The 18,621-nt window shown below is 40.2% G+C and overlaps 1 protein-coding gene across 1 annotated transcript in view; it reads left to right on the top strand.

Annotated features, from left to right (window-relative positions):
- Positions 1-18,621, top strand: part of LOC113496940 (zinc finger homeobox protein 3) — a 50,203-nt gene that overhangs the window by 22,100 nt on the left and 9,482 nt on the right. Inside the window, exon 2 of the mRNA XM_026876346.1 lies at positions 13,157-15,926. Within this exon, the coding sequence (XP_026732147.1) occupies positions 13,193-15,926 (2,734 nt within the window). The 5' untranslated portion in view covers positions 13,157-13,192. The remainder of the gene's footprint in view (positions 1-13,156; positions 15,927-18,621) is intronic.

The following is an 18,621-nucleotide window of genomic DNA, read 5'->3' as shown; positions in this document are numbered from 1 at the left end:
TTGATTGTAATGTGTATGACTTGTGAACAACTGTGATTCGAGTCAGGAGCGTCTTCTGGCTTTCATTACGCATTTACATGGTCATTCATCTTTGACCCCGAGATGAGACGTCGCTGTCTGGCGTGTTTTCCTTTAAAATATATCCAGTATTAGCAACATTATAAAGGTATTAGCGAGAATCGCTCGGGGCTCGCCACCTATCTATGGCATCGGTCCGGTTAATATGCTTATTAAATTATGTCGATGGCAAAAACCGTGTTTAGCTTTAGGGAGTAATTAGCGCAATGAGTCTTATCGTAAGATTTAATCACTGCCTGTAATTATTGGGTAAGATTCGGACCACACTCGCACGCGCCCTTTCGGTTAGCCGTGACTCAGTTCACTGACTTCCAACGTTTTTTGTCGTTATTGACTTTTACGAGTTGAGTAACGAGACTAGGTATCAGTGTTACCTATGGCGAGCACATCTAGATAGAATAGCCAGTGAATAAACAATACCGGCTCTATTGTAAGCCATCGTCATTGTTACTGCTGAATAGTAATTGGTATTAGGGTCAATCTTATTGATTAGCGAACAAAAATTTGTGAACAAGCCATGGGACCGGCGCGGCGGCCACCGCCCGCATCGGTAACGAGCCGACTTTGCATATCAATGCCTATTTTAATATCGACATGCATCATTTCATCTAATTGCATTTCCTCCATATAATATATAGATTGACAGATAGCTCTACATTTAATTTAAATAGACTGCTTAGGGACTGTTAAATATTTATAATCACATGAACATGTTACATGTCAATTAATGTTACACTGGAAAATAATTGACGTAAAAACGTTTACAATTATGCAATAAAATAATGCTGGAGGTTTGCCTTATAAGCTACAATCGGGCACAAACCCGCCCGCAACCAAAAGTAGCGCAGCTGTTTTTTTGTTGAACACCGCGAACGAGTTTTTAGATACAATTTGTTTACTTGTATCAAAACGTCACACTAACGCAATTTTTGTCGACAAAGAGCAGAGTGAACTTGAAGGCGCCGTAATTAGAAATCTGATAAAATATCTCGACCCGGTTTCCACGGCTCCTGTAATTAATAATCCTCACGACGTGACCAAACAGGGAATTCTATAGGCTAGGTCAGAAACTGACTCCTAACATGGACGGTACGGACCTAGATTGACTGCAATCGATAACGTTCTCGACTCGATGCATCATCCATTCCATAGAGTTCACTCGATAAGGAGTAAGTAATTGTACACCAAATAAATTAGAGCCGCGCTAACTCCCACTAAGCTGACTCGAGACTTGCACATTGTCCCCTCATCGCCAGCCGCCGAGGAATCTGTTCAAAAGTGTTAAATCGGTTAATATAATGATGATGGATGCCGGCCCAACCAAACAGCCCGCAGCGGGGGTGTTTTACCCCACTATACAAATAAAATATTTTTATTATTAACTAGCATCCTGCCCTTTTTGCACCCATAAAGGGCCCTATGGATCTGTCTCCGTCGCACAGTTTAATCGAAATCATATTTCTGTTTTGTCATTATGGTATCACGTTTAGAGTTCCTCTTTTGTCCAACATTTCGATTCGTTGGTTTCTTGTTTCCAATGCAGCTTTGACTTGTTTTTTTAATCAGCCGCAGCGGTAAAGAAATGTGAAACCTGCAGAGGTAGAGTTCAAGTCGTGTTTCGTCTTTAACTGCCATATTGTATATTTATATTATTAGAGTTAAAACCTGCAGAGTGTAATATTTGTTTTTTTTTCCTTTGCAGGTAATTGTCACAACGCTGCCATCTGTTGCCCAGTAGCGGAATTCGCGGGCTGAGTATTTTTTCACACTAACGCTACTTCCTATGAATGGAAGCCTGACGATCCTCATAAAAAGGTGCAACCGTGTCAAAATCGAACAATATTGTTTAAAATGTAAGACAGACACATATGAGTTTCTTTCATCATCGCGAGCTTACCTGTGGGGGCTCACAAAAAACTCCGCAGGTAGCCCATTTGTTTGTTATTAATTCTCGCGTCGAATCTTGTTTTTTTACCATCGACCACTCTAATACAGTGAGAATATTAATTATAATTATAAACGTAGCTCGTCGTGTTCGTTATAAGGTGCTCTCGTAAAGTTTTGCTTTTAAAATTTAAATCTGATCGTTTGTCATGCGACAATGTCGGTTTTATCTTGATATTGTGTTTTTAAAATTTATTGTTTTCTCTCACTGACTTGAGACCTTAGGACCATATGATTTAATGGTTTTGGAAGTTTATGAGGAGATAAAACTAAATCGTATAAAATATGAAGATACCGAAAAGTTATTAAAATTAGGTAAAGCTTAAGATTAGTCAAATGTATTTGGTGAACGATAAAGTTGTGTTACATTGAGATACAATTCATTCAGAACTTCGTATGACATAGGGCCTATTTAAAGTGTATCGTTTACCCATAGTTATTATGACATAACAACCTGTTTGTAATTGCATAAAAACCCCACAAAATGCTAGAGTGATTCGCAAACTAAATTGCTACACATCCCTACAATTATCACTGACATTATAACATGCCTTCTTCGAATGTAAAAGCCTTAGACAGTAATCGTTTCACTGTTCTGTACCAATAATAACATTTTTATTCCGCGACAGCATTGAATGAGGGGTTTTACGGTAAGTAGCCGCCACTTGTAGCGTCGTCAGGCAAATTATCAGGAACTCCTGCACACGCTTTCTGCACACACTAACTGACATTAAGAATCATTGTTAACAAGTCCGCGATGGCCGTCAGCAACAATACTTAGACAATATTACATGACGAGTAATTGAGCAAGACGCATATTGATCTTCAATATTCCATTAAACCAATTGTATGGTCACTAGGACCGACAGCCAATCATTTTCTAGTTTACATATTGACATGTCGTTATGAAACTGGCGTTTTCATGTTATGCTCGCTGGGTTTCGAAGTTTAAATTATCTTTGGATTCGAACGTTATGTGACTTCAAATAGCTTATGGTTTTGGTAACTGTCGGTGTAGCAACAGCAGTCCGTGCATGGTGGTGCTTCGATAGAGCCCCCATGCGGTCGCGTTTAACACTTGCATTTTTATTGCCTGCGTGTGTACAAATAAAACCTTATTTTTACCCACTACTAAACAATACTTTTAATAGCTCACCTTGACTTCCCGATTGTGCGAAACAGAACTATGACCTTATAGAACCTATTTCAGTTTATGCGAATTCGTGATCGTGACAAATTTGAATTGAGGAATCTGGTACCATCCTTGACATTCGGTCTATTTTAAATGGTGCTTCAGGTTCGACATTTTGTTTAGAATGTGTAGCAATCACTTTGTTAAACGGTGGTGTTCGTCAGCACCAGCCTGTGTACGCTCGAGGTGTGGTGAGGGGTCACCATTAGCTCCTTCGCTAATATATCACGACTCGGGCATTACGCGTCTATCGCCCCCCGTTTAGCCGCGAATTGTCTGTGGAAAGCACCCATTGTGACCGGTGAAATTTATTTTCTTCGCGTCGTGGGAATGAAGCAATTATCTTCGGCCGTTAGATTGAGATATCGAATCGAATTTAGTGCTCTTTGTCAAGATAAGGCTCATCGAATTGCCTGCTATGAAGACGTCAATTAACAATCGTTGAAGGCATGCAAACACCGACGATTGTTGGGCCTAAACAAACATACATAAGACTTCCAAATGCTTTTGTCGACTTAGCATTGTAATGTAGAGTTTTGCGCTGACTCGACTTGTAGAAGTCACATAATAACATATCTGTTTTATTTCTATGATCTGTGAATCCAAGGAAAACACTTGGCGTCGAGTGAAATAAATAAAAGATGGTGGGTGGAGCTCGCGATACTTCTCAAATTGAATATTAGATTGAAATTACGCGCTCGGGCGGCTCTCTCCTCCGCCTTTTGTTACGCGAATGATACATAAAGCGCGCGCGCATACAAACACAGCAATAAGAATTTTAAATTAGCATTCTTTTTGTGTTCCACGCCACCCCTACTCTACCCGCACACCCCACCGTCTTAATAATATGGAGAAATTGAGTTGTTATACACCCTTTTCGGAGGAGGCACGGGTGCAACGGCACACCTCGCAGAGAAGCCTTTTTGTAATTGAATTTAGATATTCTTTTCCCGGATATAACGACAGGGAGGTCGGACCGCTAGTTCTTCGTATACAATATGTATATGTAAATGTGGCGATATGAAATTCTCGAGTCGAGACGCGGTGACGCTGGCGTGCCATATTATTGCTTACTTTTTATTTATTTTCTGTAACAAGGTTTTATAGGTCTGTTCGGAATGCAATAAAGACTTCTATAATTATATCGAATATTTGGATGGTATATAATGTAGCCAAAATAGGTTCTATTAATTTGATCAGCCTTCCGAGAAGCAACGTTAGCATGATACTGGTATGTAATTACTAAAGGCTATTAACATCGGCCGTGTACAAACATGGCGGCTGATTGTGGGTTTCGTTTTAATTGCGCACACGCATCGCGATACCGAGTTAGAGGTCTCTCACTGAATCCAACGTGATGTATCTGGGTATCGTGAGAACTTTGCTCAATTATTGATTTTGGACCGATAGGTAGACCAATACCGGCAGTTAAAACCAAATACAAACATGTAGTTAAATAAAAATAATTACCATTAATTTATTTGGATTTAGTATGAGTAGGGCTAATTACACTGGCCATTGCTCTTACCTCAACATTCTACATTTTGACACGCAATTTCTAACGAGTAAAAGCAACACCTATTATGTTCAGCAATTTAATCATTATCACGAAACGTGACAACCAGTGAATTTACGATATAATTATCTATTCAAATTCTGTCTGTCTCAACGATTTAGCCGTTCCCACAATTGTCACTCTCACCCCGTTCCCATCCCAAAATGACATTAAATAATAGTTAAAGTAAGTTAATTTTACCGTGGACATTAAGTTTGCCCTCTCTCCTCTGAAGTAAATTCGTTGGCCATTACCGGGCCGCCACATTACGCGACAGGACCGTAACTTATTAGACCGAGGTGACACTGCACGCGAATAGCGACGTCGTTGTTTTAATGCAGCTGTTATGAATACTTAGGAATTTAAAGTTCTGATAAAGATGAAGAATCACATTCAAATGCACGTTGTATGAAATCGTCTGTTAAATATTTGACCAACAAGAACAGGTTGTGGCTATAATTGAAGCCGCCCGCGGTGTGACCCCCGCCCTATATCTCGGCTACTTAATTGTTTCGACACTACATTCCATCGGCGTCGGTAATTATCGACGACAACACTAAACTTCTGAGTCGATGGGAAACTTTGTAGCAAGTTGTTAAACGTACTCGACTTTATTTCCTTTTGTTTACTGAACGTACGGAATTGCTCGGCACGGTCTTTTGTTTATATTGCCCCAGAAATTATGACAAAAAAAGGTAACAATCATTCAAATTAACGTTAATGACACATTTCTCGAGAACGTTAAGTCAGCGTCACGCTCATCCACGAGATTAAAACTAATTCGAGGTCTCCCAAATTATAGACGTACAGCGCGGCGGATGTCGCCGCGGCGGGAGCGGCGCCGGCGCACCAAAACCGCACGTCATTGTTTTTTGTGGAGAGGCCCCCGGCACCTTCCGAACCGATGTGAGCCTCGCCGCTAATTAATTATTTCACATGTATCGATCATTAATTACGAACGGCGATAGCATCCACCCGTTATCTACACAATGACGGCCAGCAATTTGTCGATCGTAATTATCTCACAAATCACACGCGCTCACAAAAACGAATAATGATTTAAAATTTTAACACGACCGAAGCATTATGCCGCGTAGGCATTAATAGCAGAAAGCATCGAGATCGAATCAATCTTAATCTCGTACAGAAACGTAATCCAGATTTATTTATGACGGAGAAGAGCGCGTGTGCTATTATGCTCGTCTGCGGCAATTTGCCTCGGAAATTGTCTTAATCGGCCGCTCAAGGGACTATTTATGTATAATTATTTCCAAATTCGACGCTGCGTTTGATGCCTTTCCGCTCTCTTTGAGTTTGTTCGACAAAAAAGTCATCTGTTGCAACAATTAAGCCAGGGAAAAAATAGAAATAAGTATCGAAGGGTCCGCAATAATTACAGGCGCAAATTGACGGTTCGTAAGAGCCATCGGTCGAATGGCGCCTGCCAGGTTACCTGCAGCGCACACGCGATGCTCGCCCTCTGCCGGACCTCACGGACACCCGAACTATCTGCCAAATTACTACCCATTCATAACGGACTAGTCTATCATTCCTAGAAGTTCTCATTTAAATAACAACTTAAAATTTGATCTCTGTCATTTTTCTCGATAAAAATAGATGTTTTATCGTTTTAACTAGATTTGTATTGGACAACAAAGTTCTCGTCTATCGACATTGTTGAATGAAAACTTCTAACAAACTCACAAGCCTTTGAGTGGGGCGATCAAAGCTTCGCTCCACAATGACGACAGCCGGCGGGCGCCTAACACAATTAGCTTCGAAAGCAAATAAATCATAAAATCATCTGCTTTATGATCCGATCTCATTCCGAAGATTACTTTGTGCTTTCAAATACTCGACTCGCTTCTATGTATTTACATTTTGTAGACTCACATTGTTTCTCGATTAAAACTTTGACAAATTAATGGGAAAGTGTTTGATGTACGTTAATCATCATAAGTTTCGCATTTCACGCGTCGAAAATGCTTTGTAATTACAAACATACTTACGTTGTGGCTCCTACGAATTTGCGTTGTCACTTTATCATCGTGTGAAATGAGAGAGCGTTTTTAATTAATAGCTTTCTCCTTGATTTTAACGAACTCGCTGTAATTGTATAAAACAGGCGCTGACGTCATACCATTCCAAGAAATATTAAAAAAAAACCTTTAGCAACATTTTCTTACACCTCAGTATTATAGATATAAAAAAATATTAATCTCCGTTAAAAGAATAGCTTTAAATAATTCATGTATTTTATTTAATAAACAGATTTCAAACTGGTTAGTAATGAAATAATTTGATTCTCATATGACATTGTATCCCTATTATCGGACGTATCAGGTTAAATAAATTCGCATAAATATCTTATAAGATTAGTTCAGGTATGTTAACATGGTTCTTTGTCCGTTTGCCTATGAGATTCTTATTAGTTTACCTAATCCTTTACTGGTACTAGACAGACACCTCTTGTACCCTGCAAAAAAACGTTTCCTATATAATAATAGTAACTCCAATCGTTGTCAAAGCACCTGATGTAAGCCCAAAAGCTCTGCCTACCACCGAAGCCCTTGTCGAACAACCATTACAGTAACGTCTGCTGATGCAAAAAGAGGTATTCCCATCAAGTTCAGGCCCATTACCATTAATGAAGGTTTAAAGTTGCCCTAACGGTGGACATTGTCCGAAGCGTACCTTACCATGTAGCAGCCAGCCTGCTCCTGCTTTCCCACGTCTAACAAGGCTACCGTCATTACGGACAACATTTTACATACATTCCCCCCACTTATTATCAATGTATTAAGTAAATCGTTCCTCTGGACTCCGCTCAATTTTATTTCCATTAATAGCTTTTCGACATTAGTTGTATGCGGGCTCTGGTTTACGATAACCGATATAAGTTGACCCCAGTCTGTAAAGAAATGCTTCTGAATGTGAGATCAAGAATCGGAAAACAGTATAACTTGAGCTTCTGTTGTGGGGGAATGTGTATGATGGCAGGTTTAAGAGGTGGCAAACTTACTCAACTTGAGCTCTTTCTTATAGGTCAGTGTTAGTGTTAGAGGGCTCAAGTTACGTTGGTCAAATAAAAATTTCCCACGACCAAGTCTTAACCTGGGAAAACTTATGTTAAATGTTTTTCTTTTTAAGTGTTATTGTGGTCTTGATATTTGATACTTGTCACACGAGTCACATTTGTAGAGTTAGCCTGATAAGTAGCAATTAATTATTCCATTCATGTTTAACTGATAAACATGAGCGTTCCATGAGCAAGTGTCCGCGGTATTCCCATGTAAGCTGTGGGCTCAGTGATAACGAAACAATGCCTACACGTAGATTATTCATTTGTTATCTTATTTTATTATTAATGTTTTTATAATAATTAACAATCAATATCTTTCTTCTCTGCTATCATTTGATTTTGACACGATCAATTCGATACAATTATCTCAAAATTATTTTAATGTTGAGGATAGGTTCTGTACTACGTACATATAACAGCTCTACCTTAGCTGGTCGTACCTTGAGCCCCACCCGCATATAATAGCTACTTATATTTTGGTGCGCTGCCTGACAACGCCGGCTTAATACCTTATTTATTGTAATTCCTCGCTCCGACTTAGTAGATGTTCTTTAAAATGCTTTTACGATGTTTTCGTGAAGAAAGCAGTGTGGGGGTAATTATTTAGCAGTGTTCTGTGGTTTCGTGGGGCGAGCGGCCGCCGAGTTAATGAGGGCCCTCGTAATAACCCACAATTATTAATATCGACGTTGTTTACCGCGTCTCTCTCGTTACCGACACATCTCTGCCTCTACGCTATTTACTCTACACTCCACGTTCAACGCTTCACGCATATTCGCGTCAATAATTGCTTCAGACGTTTAAATTTTACCACTCTCATTCCAACTGGTACCTAAGTCTAATTTTAAATCCGCAATTCCAAGTCGCTTATGAATCTCTAATTAAATGAGCTCAGTTTACATTCGTTATGGCGCTCAGACAAGGTAATATGGTACGAACCGCAAATGTCACAGTTTCCAACTAGTAAATTGTAGTTCGAAAGTGATACATGGCTCACGAACTCCCATTCCGCGGATACGGTAATGAGTGTGTTGATTGACTTTTCATGCCATTGCCTCTGCTAATTATAGGATTTAATGGTATCCGAGTATTATATCATTGTTAATTTCACTTCCATTGAATTTTCCTCGTTAAATTTCTTTTCGATTGGCTTTCTCTTTAGATAAACAAGTGAGATTAGCCGGTGATCATGCGCTGTTCGGTGGTGTACGTAAATTGGACACTGACAGAACTTTATTGAATAGTAACTATCAATTACATTGTGGGAGCCTCATTAATGTTTTGAAAGGCGCGCATCTTCATTATGACGAGCTCGATAACTATTGTAGGAGAGTCAGATGCGGGCGGTGTAGCGGTGCGCGTGCGCAGCGTCCGCCGTGCGACTGTATGGCAAATACGTACGAGCAAATTGCGTCAGTATCCACGCACACACGCGCCATTGTATCCGCCGTAGTTTTCTCACGCTCACACACTCATGTGTACGTGTAATTTGCACTCGAACGTAGCTATGTAGTACGTTTGTGTGCGTGTTTATCGGAAATTAGTTCTGCTGCAAGCATCGGGGTATCGGTGGAAATTGACAACACCACTGATTGTAACGATGGGAATCTGTGCACGTGTGCCCACATTAAACATTTACTTCACTGAGTGCCACTCTAGAACACTTGCGAAACACAAATTATAGTTGCATTTTACACACGAGCCTTGTGATTTTGTGTTACCATACTCGCTAATAATACTTTCGCGCGTCGAGGTATTTACCTGGTTAAACTGACAAATGTAAATATGCAGTAGATCCGATTCAAAAGCCTGCTTCAAAATTGAAACGAAAATCTTGTATTTATCACTTATTAATTCGGATAGTTTGTTCTATGTGTATGTAAAATAAAGATAGGAGCAAATTATAGCATTATGGACCATTCACCTCGAGTCTAATTACCGGCTCTTTGCATAATTTCCATACACATTAGCACTGCGAAATGATCTACAAATTGCTATTGCTGAGAACTACCATCATAATTATTACGTGTAATTAGTCTTTTTTACTTTGTCACTTGATAGTTTCCATATAATAACAAGTGTTGCATTTCTAAGCAGTTAAAAGAATCCTGTTAGATTTGTACTAGATTAGCATTTTCTTAACTGGAGCAAGTAGTGAAAAGTAATTGTGTGTTTTATGTTCAGGAGGATAAGAATCAAGTTCGTTTGCCAAGTTTTGGTACATATTTGTTTTAGCCTGATTACAGTTTATCCCATAAGTAGAGAATCGGAAAGGCTCAGATAGTCACAAATACGTAGTGAATTCTTAATTAATCCAACAATTAAATTTCCCTAACCAAACGGTTTCCTTGTAGTTATAAATACATAATAAAACTAAACTCACTTATATTCAATTCATTTCTGAGAAACCAACACAATAAGTGTTGTTATATGACTCAGTATTACAGTACATTATCTTATTAATCTATAATTTACTAATTAATTTATGACTCGCATTCACAGAAAACGTTGAATCAAATTATAATCGAAGTCCTACGTCATTAAGTGATTTAATCGTCGTTTGTTTAACTCTTAAAATATTTGTAAACAGCCAGTTCGAAAGGAAAAAAAATATTAGTTCGATATTTGTAAATTCGAACGTAATTTGTTTCACAAATAATTCCAATGGTTACATTAAGGTACAGCCATTCACTTATCAATTTATGCCAGTCTTCTATACTACAGAATCTCACAGAACAAGGAAATTCCTTCATACCTAAAATAACTTATATCGTCTCTTCAAATATTAGCATTATCAAAGCTTGATATCAATTATCAAATGAGTATCTCGAGGGCCACACTCGACCGTTGTAAGGCAAACAAACGAAGGTGTGGTCCCACATAATAATTTATAGGAAAACCAAGGTCCCGCTAAAAAAATAAATAAAAAATTGTTGACATACGAATGTCGATTAGGATGTTACATTTGAAATTGCGGTGTAACTTCCTGTACCTAGAATATTTTTATGTTATTTTCGTGTGGGTAGCGAAAAGTGTAATTTTGATAATCAGTTGCACAATATTTTTATTTATTTGCACGACTAGCTTAATTATGACTAACAAAGTTAATAAATGTTATGTTAATTGGCTCAAACATTTGCATCTGAATTTCAATTCTATCTGTGACAAATTAAAACCTTTATTAAATTTACCTTACTTAAAAACTTCCTTAGGTCAGATTATATCACTTTTTTCCATTAAATAGGCATCTTAAAGCACGTCCTATACCGCTAAGAACGCCAAGCTTACCAAAATCACAATTACTTTAGTCGAACAAAACACATCAATCAAAATAATGACAAATGATCAGTGATAAAAATGTCAAATGCTAGATACGACTAATTTTACGCTATTCATATAAGTGTGGAACTAAGATATTTTAATGAAGAATCATTCTATTTTGCGTGGCTCTTTTTGCCATTGAATAATTGATATTTTTTTACCATTGTGTAATTACGAATTAGTACTAGACTACGCAATTCCCTCGAAAATATGAGAAAATGTTCTTGAGACACTTTGCTTGTTTGTCTCTTATTCTCTCTGTCCATTTCAACAGGTTTAAATCCGAGAAAATTATTTCACTTGGTGTTTCTATCCTTGTCTATTTGACGTCATTCAAATATAGAATCAGATACCTTTAAAAAAAGATGTTATCAAATGATCATAGATTGACAAATGCTACTGCAATACGTAGTTATGTACTCATTGAGGTCTGAAAAGACTAAAAGTCAATAACTTAATTTGAAAAAAAAAAAGGAATGGACAGTATTTTTCATTGGGCACAAAAAAGTTTTAACTACAATAGGTAAACAATATTGGTTCCTTGAAATGTTGTTTTTAATTTATATTTACATAATCACTATCTATGTGAATATCCGGTGTAAGCTTCGGGATTCTATTTTGTGGTGATGTGGTAACGTTATCGCTTCCTGCTTTAATCATACGTTACTCGGTACTTGATTAGTGTTGCGAAATTATGAACAATTAATTAGTCAGTCTGATTAATATGAAATGATGTAATCCTTGTTCGATGTCATACTTTAACGGGCTAAAATGCTGCGGATGTAGAGTTCAGTTAAAAATAGTCAGGAAATCCTTTAACGAAATTGTTTTGAAAGGATTTTTGTACGGAAAATTTGGGCAAAAAAGGTATTTTCAATTTGTTTGCCAAATTTTGTCATTGGTCTAAAATGGTCTTACAAAAAACCCATCTGTGACAAATCAATCTTTTAAGAATCAGGCTAGTTTAGATATCTACGAATGATAATCATTTTCCATTTGGAAACACATAACCCACATAATGTTTGAGTAGGTAATCATTTGTTCTCTTAGTCATGTGACGTTGGGTATTGATTATCTCGTCTGTCAAATAAGTAAATATATTATTTTAGTCCTCGTTAGGTATTTGTAGGACAAGTATCTTTGATAACGTTAGATAACGCAGATGACGGCTTAATCTCACTTTTAACGAATTTTTATTCTAGATTGCTCGTTCATAATACTTTGCATCATTTTATGATTTCGTGAATCTTATGTCTGGGGAATAGAGTTTAAATTGCAGAGATTATATACTTACGGCAATAAATTTTAAACATGTCAAGACCTAAGTTTGTTGGTTGTTTAATTGTAATAGTGTCAGCATTGACAACATTGACAGGCTGTCATACGGATAAATTGATCGCGGTTGTTTGCGCAAATGTCAGTTAGATAACGATTACCATGTATTTTAATTTGATGTAGGTATACGTGATAGGTACCTATGGGAACTCATTGCTTATCTGTTATCGTGAAGACGGTGTTAATAAGTGGACTTATACGACTTTATGTGGATAGAGTCTTATTGTAATCTATCGAATTCATATTTCTCGTAGTATTTCCTATGAGATTTACTCATGATAGCTAAAGATTAGAAATACATACGTTACTTATTTAGGGCACCCACTGAATGATCTGTCTTTGGAAAACAAACGCGGAGTGACACAACGACGACCCTACCTACTTCCGGTAGCGCGCCCGACATAAATGTATTCAACAGTCACCTTCAGTTGTGTGAAACTGGTCCGTGAGAAATAGGTGATTGATTGCGGATAGCTTACCGTTTAGTAGCGGTCCGGTACCCCTAACATATTTGGCTGGCTACCGGGTTATTGGGCCATGCCAGCTCTGTTTCACATTTTAACAGGACAAAGACAAGTGTCCCTCTTAGTGAGCGTTGTTACATTTGAGTAACCGACGACTTACTAATGTTAGATATAATTTGTTGCAGGAGAGCATGTGATGCCGGCCTTTGACGCCCGGCGCCATGCCCACGCCGCTGCAGGCCGGCGGCCCCGCTAGCGGCCCGCCCCCCGAGCGCAAGCGGCGCCGCAAGCGCGACGATCCGCAGAGTTCAGCCGCGCTCGAGCCCGACGACGACGACGGCAACATGAGCCCCGAGGAAGAACCGCGCAACGCGCCCGCAGCACCCGCGGCGCCCACTCCAGCGCCCTCCTCCGCGCCCGCGCCCACCTCACCCCCTGCTGCGCCCGACGCTGTAGATCTCACCTCGCACCGAGACTCTCCGCCGCTCTCCTCCGACGTCGAACGTTTTGATGGCAAAATTGTCTACAACCCCGATGGATCTGCGTATATCATCGAAGACCCCGAACTGTCAGAAGGCGAGACGAGCATACCCGACCTACCTAAAATAGAACCCGGGTGCATCGTCGACAGTCGCGACAACAACGTCGTTGAGAGGCAGCTCGATTTCCCACAGATAGCGAGCGCCTTCTACGTGTCGAGGAACCCTTCGCTGTATGGTGCGCTATATGGAAGACTGGCAGCTGAGCGGGCGCGAGCGAGACCCGACGCACCTGTTATGCACAGCTATCGAGTTTTTAGTTTTCGCGGAGGAAAGGACGCTCCTAGACCGCACTCTCCGCCTGTTGAGTGCCCAGTCAGCGTGCCAGTTAAACCGATTCTTATGTGTTTTATATGTAAATTGAGTTTTGGCTATGCGAAATCATTTGTAGCGCATGCCCAATCAGATCATAGTTTATCATTACTGGACTCTGAAAGAGACGCCTTATCAAGAGAGAACGCTTCGGCTATTATCCAGTGCGTAGGCAAAGATAAAGAACCGCTAGTCTCATTTCTAGAACCTGTTGGTGCCGCGGCACCACCGCGATTATCATCTTCAGGCAGCCCCTCAAACATGACGGAATTACCGAGCCCATCGGTAGATATGAAGCGACCGGATTTGATGTCGGTGGATAGAGACGAGTCAATGTTACTCAATGGTACCTGTGACGACAGGAAGCCGAGCCCAACGACAGCGTGGAGGCCACCACGGTCGATAGCTGAATCTTTGATGCCGCAACATTCCTTGATCTCTGTCGCTCATCCTCACACAATAAATGCTTCGGTACAACCACGGGCAAGCCCTAATTCATCCCCACCGTTCCAAGCAACTCCACCAGCTTTTCTCTCTGGTACGACGATAGGTGTCTGTCCCGATCACCTTGGAGGGAGACCGTCTGGTGCCGACTGTCCAAAATGCGAACTGATTTTGAACTCAGGAAGATTAGGCGGCCCGCTCGCAGGTATGCACAGCCGAAATTCCTGCAAAACCTTGAAATGTCCAAAATGCAACTGGCATTACAAATACCAAGAGACGTTAGAAATACATATGAAAGAAAAACATCCTGAAGCTGAGACAAGTTGCATTTATTGCATAGCCGGGCAGCCGCATCCTCGGCTGGCACGAGGTGAAACTTACACTTGTGGCTACAAACCATACAGATGTGAAGTGTGCAATTACTCTACTACGACTAAAGGTAACCTCAGTATACACATGCAATCTGATAAGCATTTAAATAACATGCAAGAGCTTCAAAATGGTGGCAACCCTGGAGAGGGAACTTTACCTCCTGCACCACAACATACTCCTCCTGGTCCACACAAGCCACCACTACCACATCATTCCCCCTTAGGTCAAAAGCCAAAGCCTACCTTCCGATGCGATGTCTGTAATTATGAAACAAATGTCGCTCGCAACCTAAGAATACATATGACTTCTGAAAAGCATACCCACAACATGCTGGTCTTGCAACAAAATGTAAAGCACATGCAGACCTTATCAGCTTTGCATCACAGACAACAGAGCCAGCAGCAGCTTGAAAGTTTACTACATTTCCATGGCGGTGATGCCCCGCCTCCAAACCCTGAAGCTGCCCTCGCTGATATGGCTTACAACCAAGCGCTGATGATACAACTAATGACCGGAGGGCCGGGGCCTTCACCACCTGAGCTCGGCGCCCACTTAGACGTCGGCTTAAATCCTGAGGCAATGGAGCCACCACCAGAGCCAGCTGACCCCGAGCCAGAGAGAACGTACCACTGCTGCATTTGCAACTGTTTCTCGACAGACTCCTTAGAGGCGTTGGGTCATCACTTGGCTCAAGACCGCACAAAGATCAGAGAACAAGAAATCCTGGCATTAGTAGCTGGCCATTATGTTTGCAAGCTATGCACCTATAAGACGAACCTAAAAGCTAACTTCCAATTGCATTGTAAAACTGACAAGCATTTGCAAAGGCTGCAACATGTGAATCATGTAAAGGAAGGAGGGCCAAGGAACGAATGGAAATTGAAGTTCTGTGGAGGAGTCGGGACTGGTGGCGCTAGCGTTGGTGGTGTGCAAGTACGATGCTGCGCGTGTGATTACTATACTAACTCTGCGCACAAGCTGCAGCTCCACGCGGCCGGGGCGAGGCACGAGGCCGCCGCCTTGCTGTTGAGACACCTCCGTGAGTGCGCCTCAAGGATACCTCGTGAGAGACCGCGTGTCTACCGCTGTGCTCTGTGCGGCTTCGGAGCACCTCACCGTTTACCTCTGCTCCAGCACGTGCGATCTGTCAAGCACTTGCAGATGGAACAAATCCATCAGTTGCAACGCAGGTCTGAAGGTAAAGACCCGACGCCTGACGTTGCTGAACTGTTTCAAGTTATTCCTCAACCAACTGAACTGCCGAGCCCTTACGATCAACAAGAAAACGGTACGTACCTATTGTTATTTATTTTCATTTGACGAACCTCTAATATAATCTCAATTTTAAAATCTGTATAGTTAACTTACACTAAAAATAATAATCAACCGTTTAATTTAATTGTATTTTTCGTACTCTGTCTTTTCATGTTCACTAGAGTGGTAATAAGGAAATTGCTTATTTGTCAGCTAATAATTTTCCAACCGTGACTAGTCTATTGTTATTGCACGTTAACTTCCTCAAGGCGTTGTCTCAGTAAGTTACAACTTAATGATAATTAGTTAGTTACATAACAAGCGCCTCCACTAACAATATAAAAGTGTTCAGGACGTTGTGTTTGCGAGTGTCTCTCCAATGACCGACATAAAAACCATTCACGATCGAAAACCGATTAGATGCGCGTGCGCATTCTGTTCAGTTTTTCTGCTTAGCGCTAGATGTCGCTCGGGACAACCTTTATTCAATCAATAAACCAATGCGACACAACGAAATATATTATTATTTATTACTCCTGTGCTAAACACATTTCGTAACATTTTTATTCTATAAAGCGTAAAAATCCCATTAAAATTAATTCAACCAAAACCATTACCGGCGTTCGTATCGATAAAGTAATACTGAGTCGACTTATGAATGTGATTTCGAAACGTCACTATCGGTTTCCAATTTAAACCGATTCGTTCCTTAATCAATTTTGTTCTGCGTTTTTTAAAGTGAACTTCTTTCTGTGGATCGTGTCAACAAACATAACGATTTGTTTGATGTTAATTTGTGAGTATTGTGAGCATGATACGAGAGCACATCGTGCGATCCGTTTTCGTCAGCACAGGCTTCATTATCGTTTATCGCGTGACCGTCACTCCGTGTTCAATCTGAGAGGCAATCTCCATTTTAAGCGATGAGCATTTAGCGAAGAATTCGTAATCACAATAATGAGATAATTACACACGAACAAAATTTAATTTAAAGCGCGCAACATTAGAACAGGTTTCTTTAATAACGTACGCCTTACACGGTGTCGCCACAGTCGGATGCCGTCATTGGTCGGAGGCGGCTCCGCCCCGCGCGCGAGAGAGACGGAAAGAAGATTTGAATTGAGAACGCGAATTTTCCATAAGTACCGCACACGGGACAATGACTCGCATTACGTATGTGGCGGTCGCGCATTAAGGATGATTGCCCCCTTGTGATGAGGCTGCTACATCATCTCACAATGTCGCCGGCCGCATCGCCCCGCACATGTTTATGGCCACGGTGAAATACGATAAACTCCGAGAGAAATGTGGAGGCGAAAGAAATCCGCCTTACACCATTGTGCGCCTCATGTTTATGCTTATTACTTATTTTCACCTTATTGAGAGAGCCGTTTAAACGATCGATTTTGATATAAATTTTAGGTTTTCGAATTGCTTACAGTTCATTGTAAAACACGACGACGAACTGAATGCATTGTGAAGGAAGATTACATTCATTTAAATTCACACGCTCTCGAAATACTCGCATAGCAACAAAAAATATCATTCTTTATGTTTCACGACGTTATTTGTATGGCTTCCTTTGAGACTGTCACTGTTTTACCCCTCGGCTACTGATTCATTAGTTACTGTCCCTATCACCAATATGATTAAACCAGAATAAGAACCGGTTTATAATTTAATTCGTTATACACGACCAGCACCCTGTTCGAAAAGTAGTTTTTGCTTTGACGAGCTAAGATCAATAAAGACGTCTGAGATATAACTTACGAAAAGTTTGAAGACGAATTTACAATCTTTTCAATTCAAAAAAATTAAACAAAGTCAATAAACTGGCTTGGCAATACATCAAGACTTGTAAACACAGTCGGTACCCTAATGGGCAGTTGCGAGCACATTAACGTATTCAAAATCAACTTGAAAGAGTTAAATACATTGGCACATTGCAGGCTCCGGCTTGAAACTCGAACTGGCAACACCGGTGCGCAAAGACAGTAAAACGTCCAGCTCCCATTGTGTCCCTGACGCCACATTGTAAAAATCCTGACCTAAATCTCGCAAAACAAAACTCACACTGCACAATACTTACTTTACGACGCTATAACGATGTGGTGTTTCCTTAGAAAAGACCCTTTGTCCATTGACAAAAAGCGTCGGAGATCGCGTTTATGCAGACAAGGTCCTTTTACCTGGCCATTGTTCTATGCTCCTACCAGACTGTGGGACGGCGAGTTTACATCATAAATAATTACATTTACTGGTCACTCTGGAATTAGGGTCAGTTGCGTATCGTTATTATTACTTACACGGATTTACTTATCCCTCTCCCCTTCATTAGATGTAACGGTTTTAACTGCTTAAAACTATAGAACGGGTTCCGCACAAGGGGCTACTGGTTTCAGCTCTGTTCGACTGTGAGATAATTTCCAGTTTTAATTAAGTGAAATTTTAAGCTTTGCATAATGCAAGTTGATCTTGCTTACCTATTATATTTTTTTATTAAAGAAGGTGTAATGTCATGTAAAACGTAAGGATGCAAATGTATGAGGTTGCTGTTTTAATGTGAGCCAAGTAACCTATAATTTACTCTGCATTGGCATTGAGTGTTATTGAGAGAGCTATTTTAAATATTTTTCTTTTGGTTAGAACTATTTACATGTTATCAATGATCAGTCAAATTTATATCTGGACTGTGATCCGTCTAATAAACCATTACTGTTACAATACAT

This window comes from Trichoplusia ni, chromosome 1 (assembly GCF_003590095.1).
Source record: "Trichoplusia ni isolate ovarian cell line Hi5 chromosome 1, tn1, whole genome shotgun sequence".
In the NCBI taxonomy this organism is placed as follows: domain Eukaryota; kingdom Metazoa; phylum Arthropoda; class Insecta; order Lepidoptera; family Noctuidae; genus Trichoplusia; species Trichoplusia ni.
The sequence above is the reverse complement of the archived record's forward strand: the minus strand, read 5'-3'. Positions and strand labels throughout refer to the sequence as shown.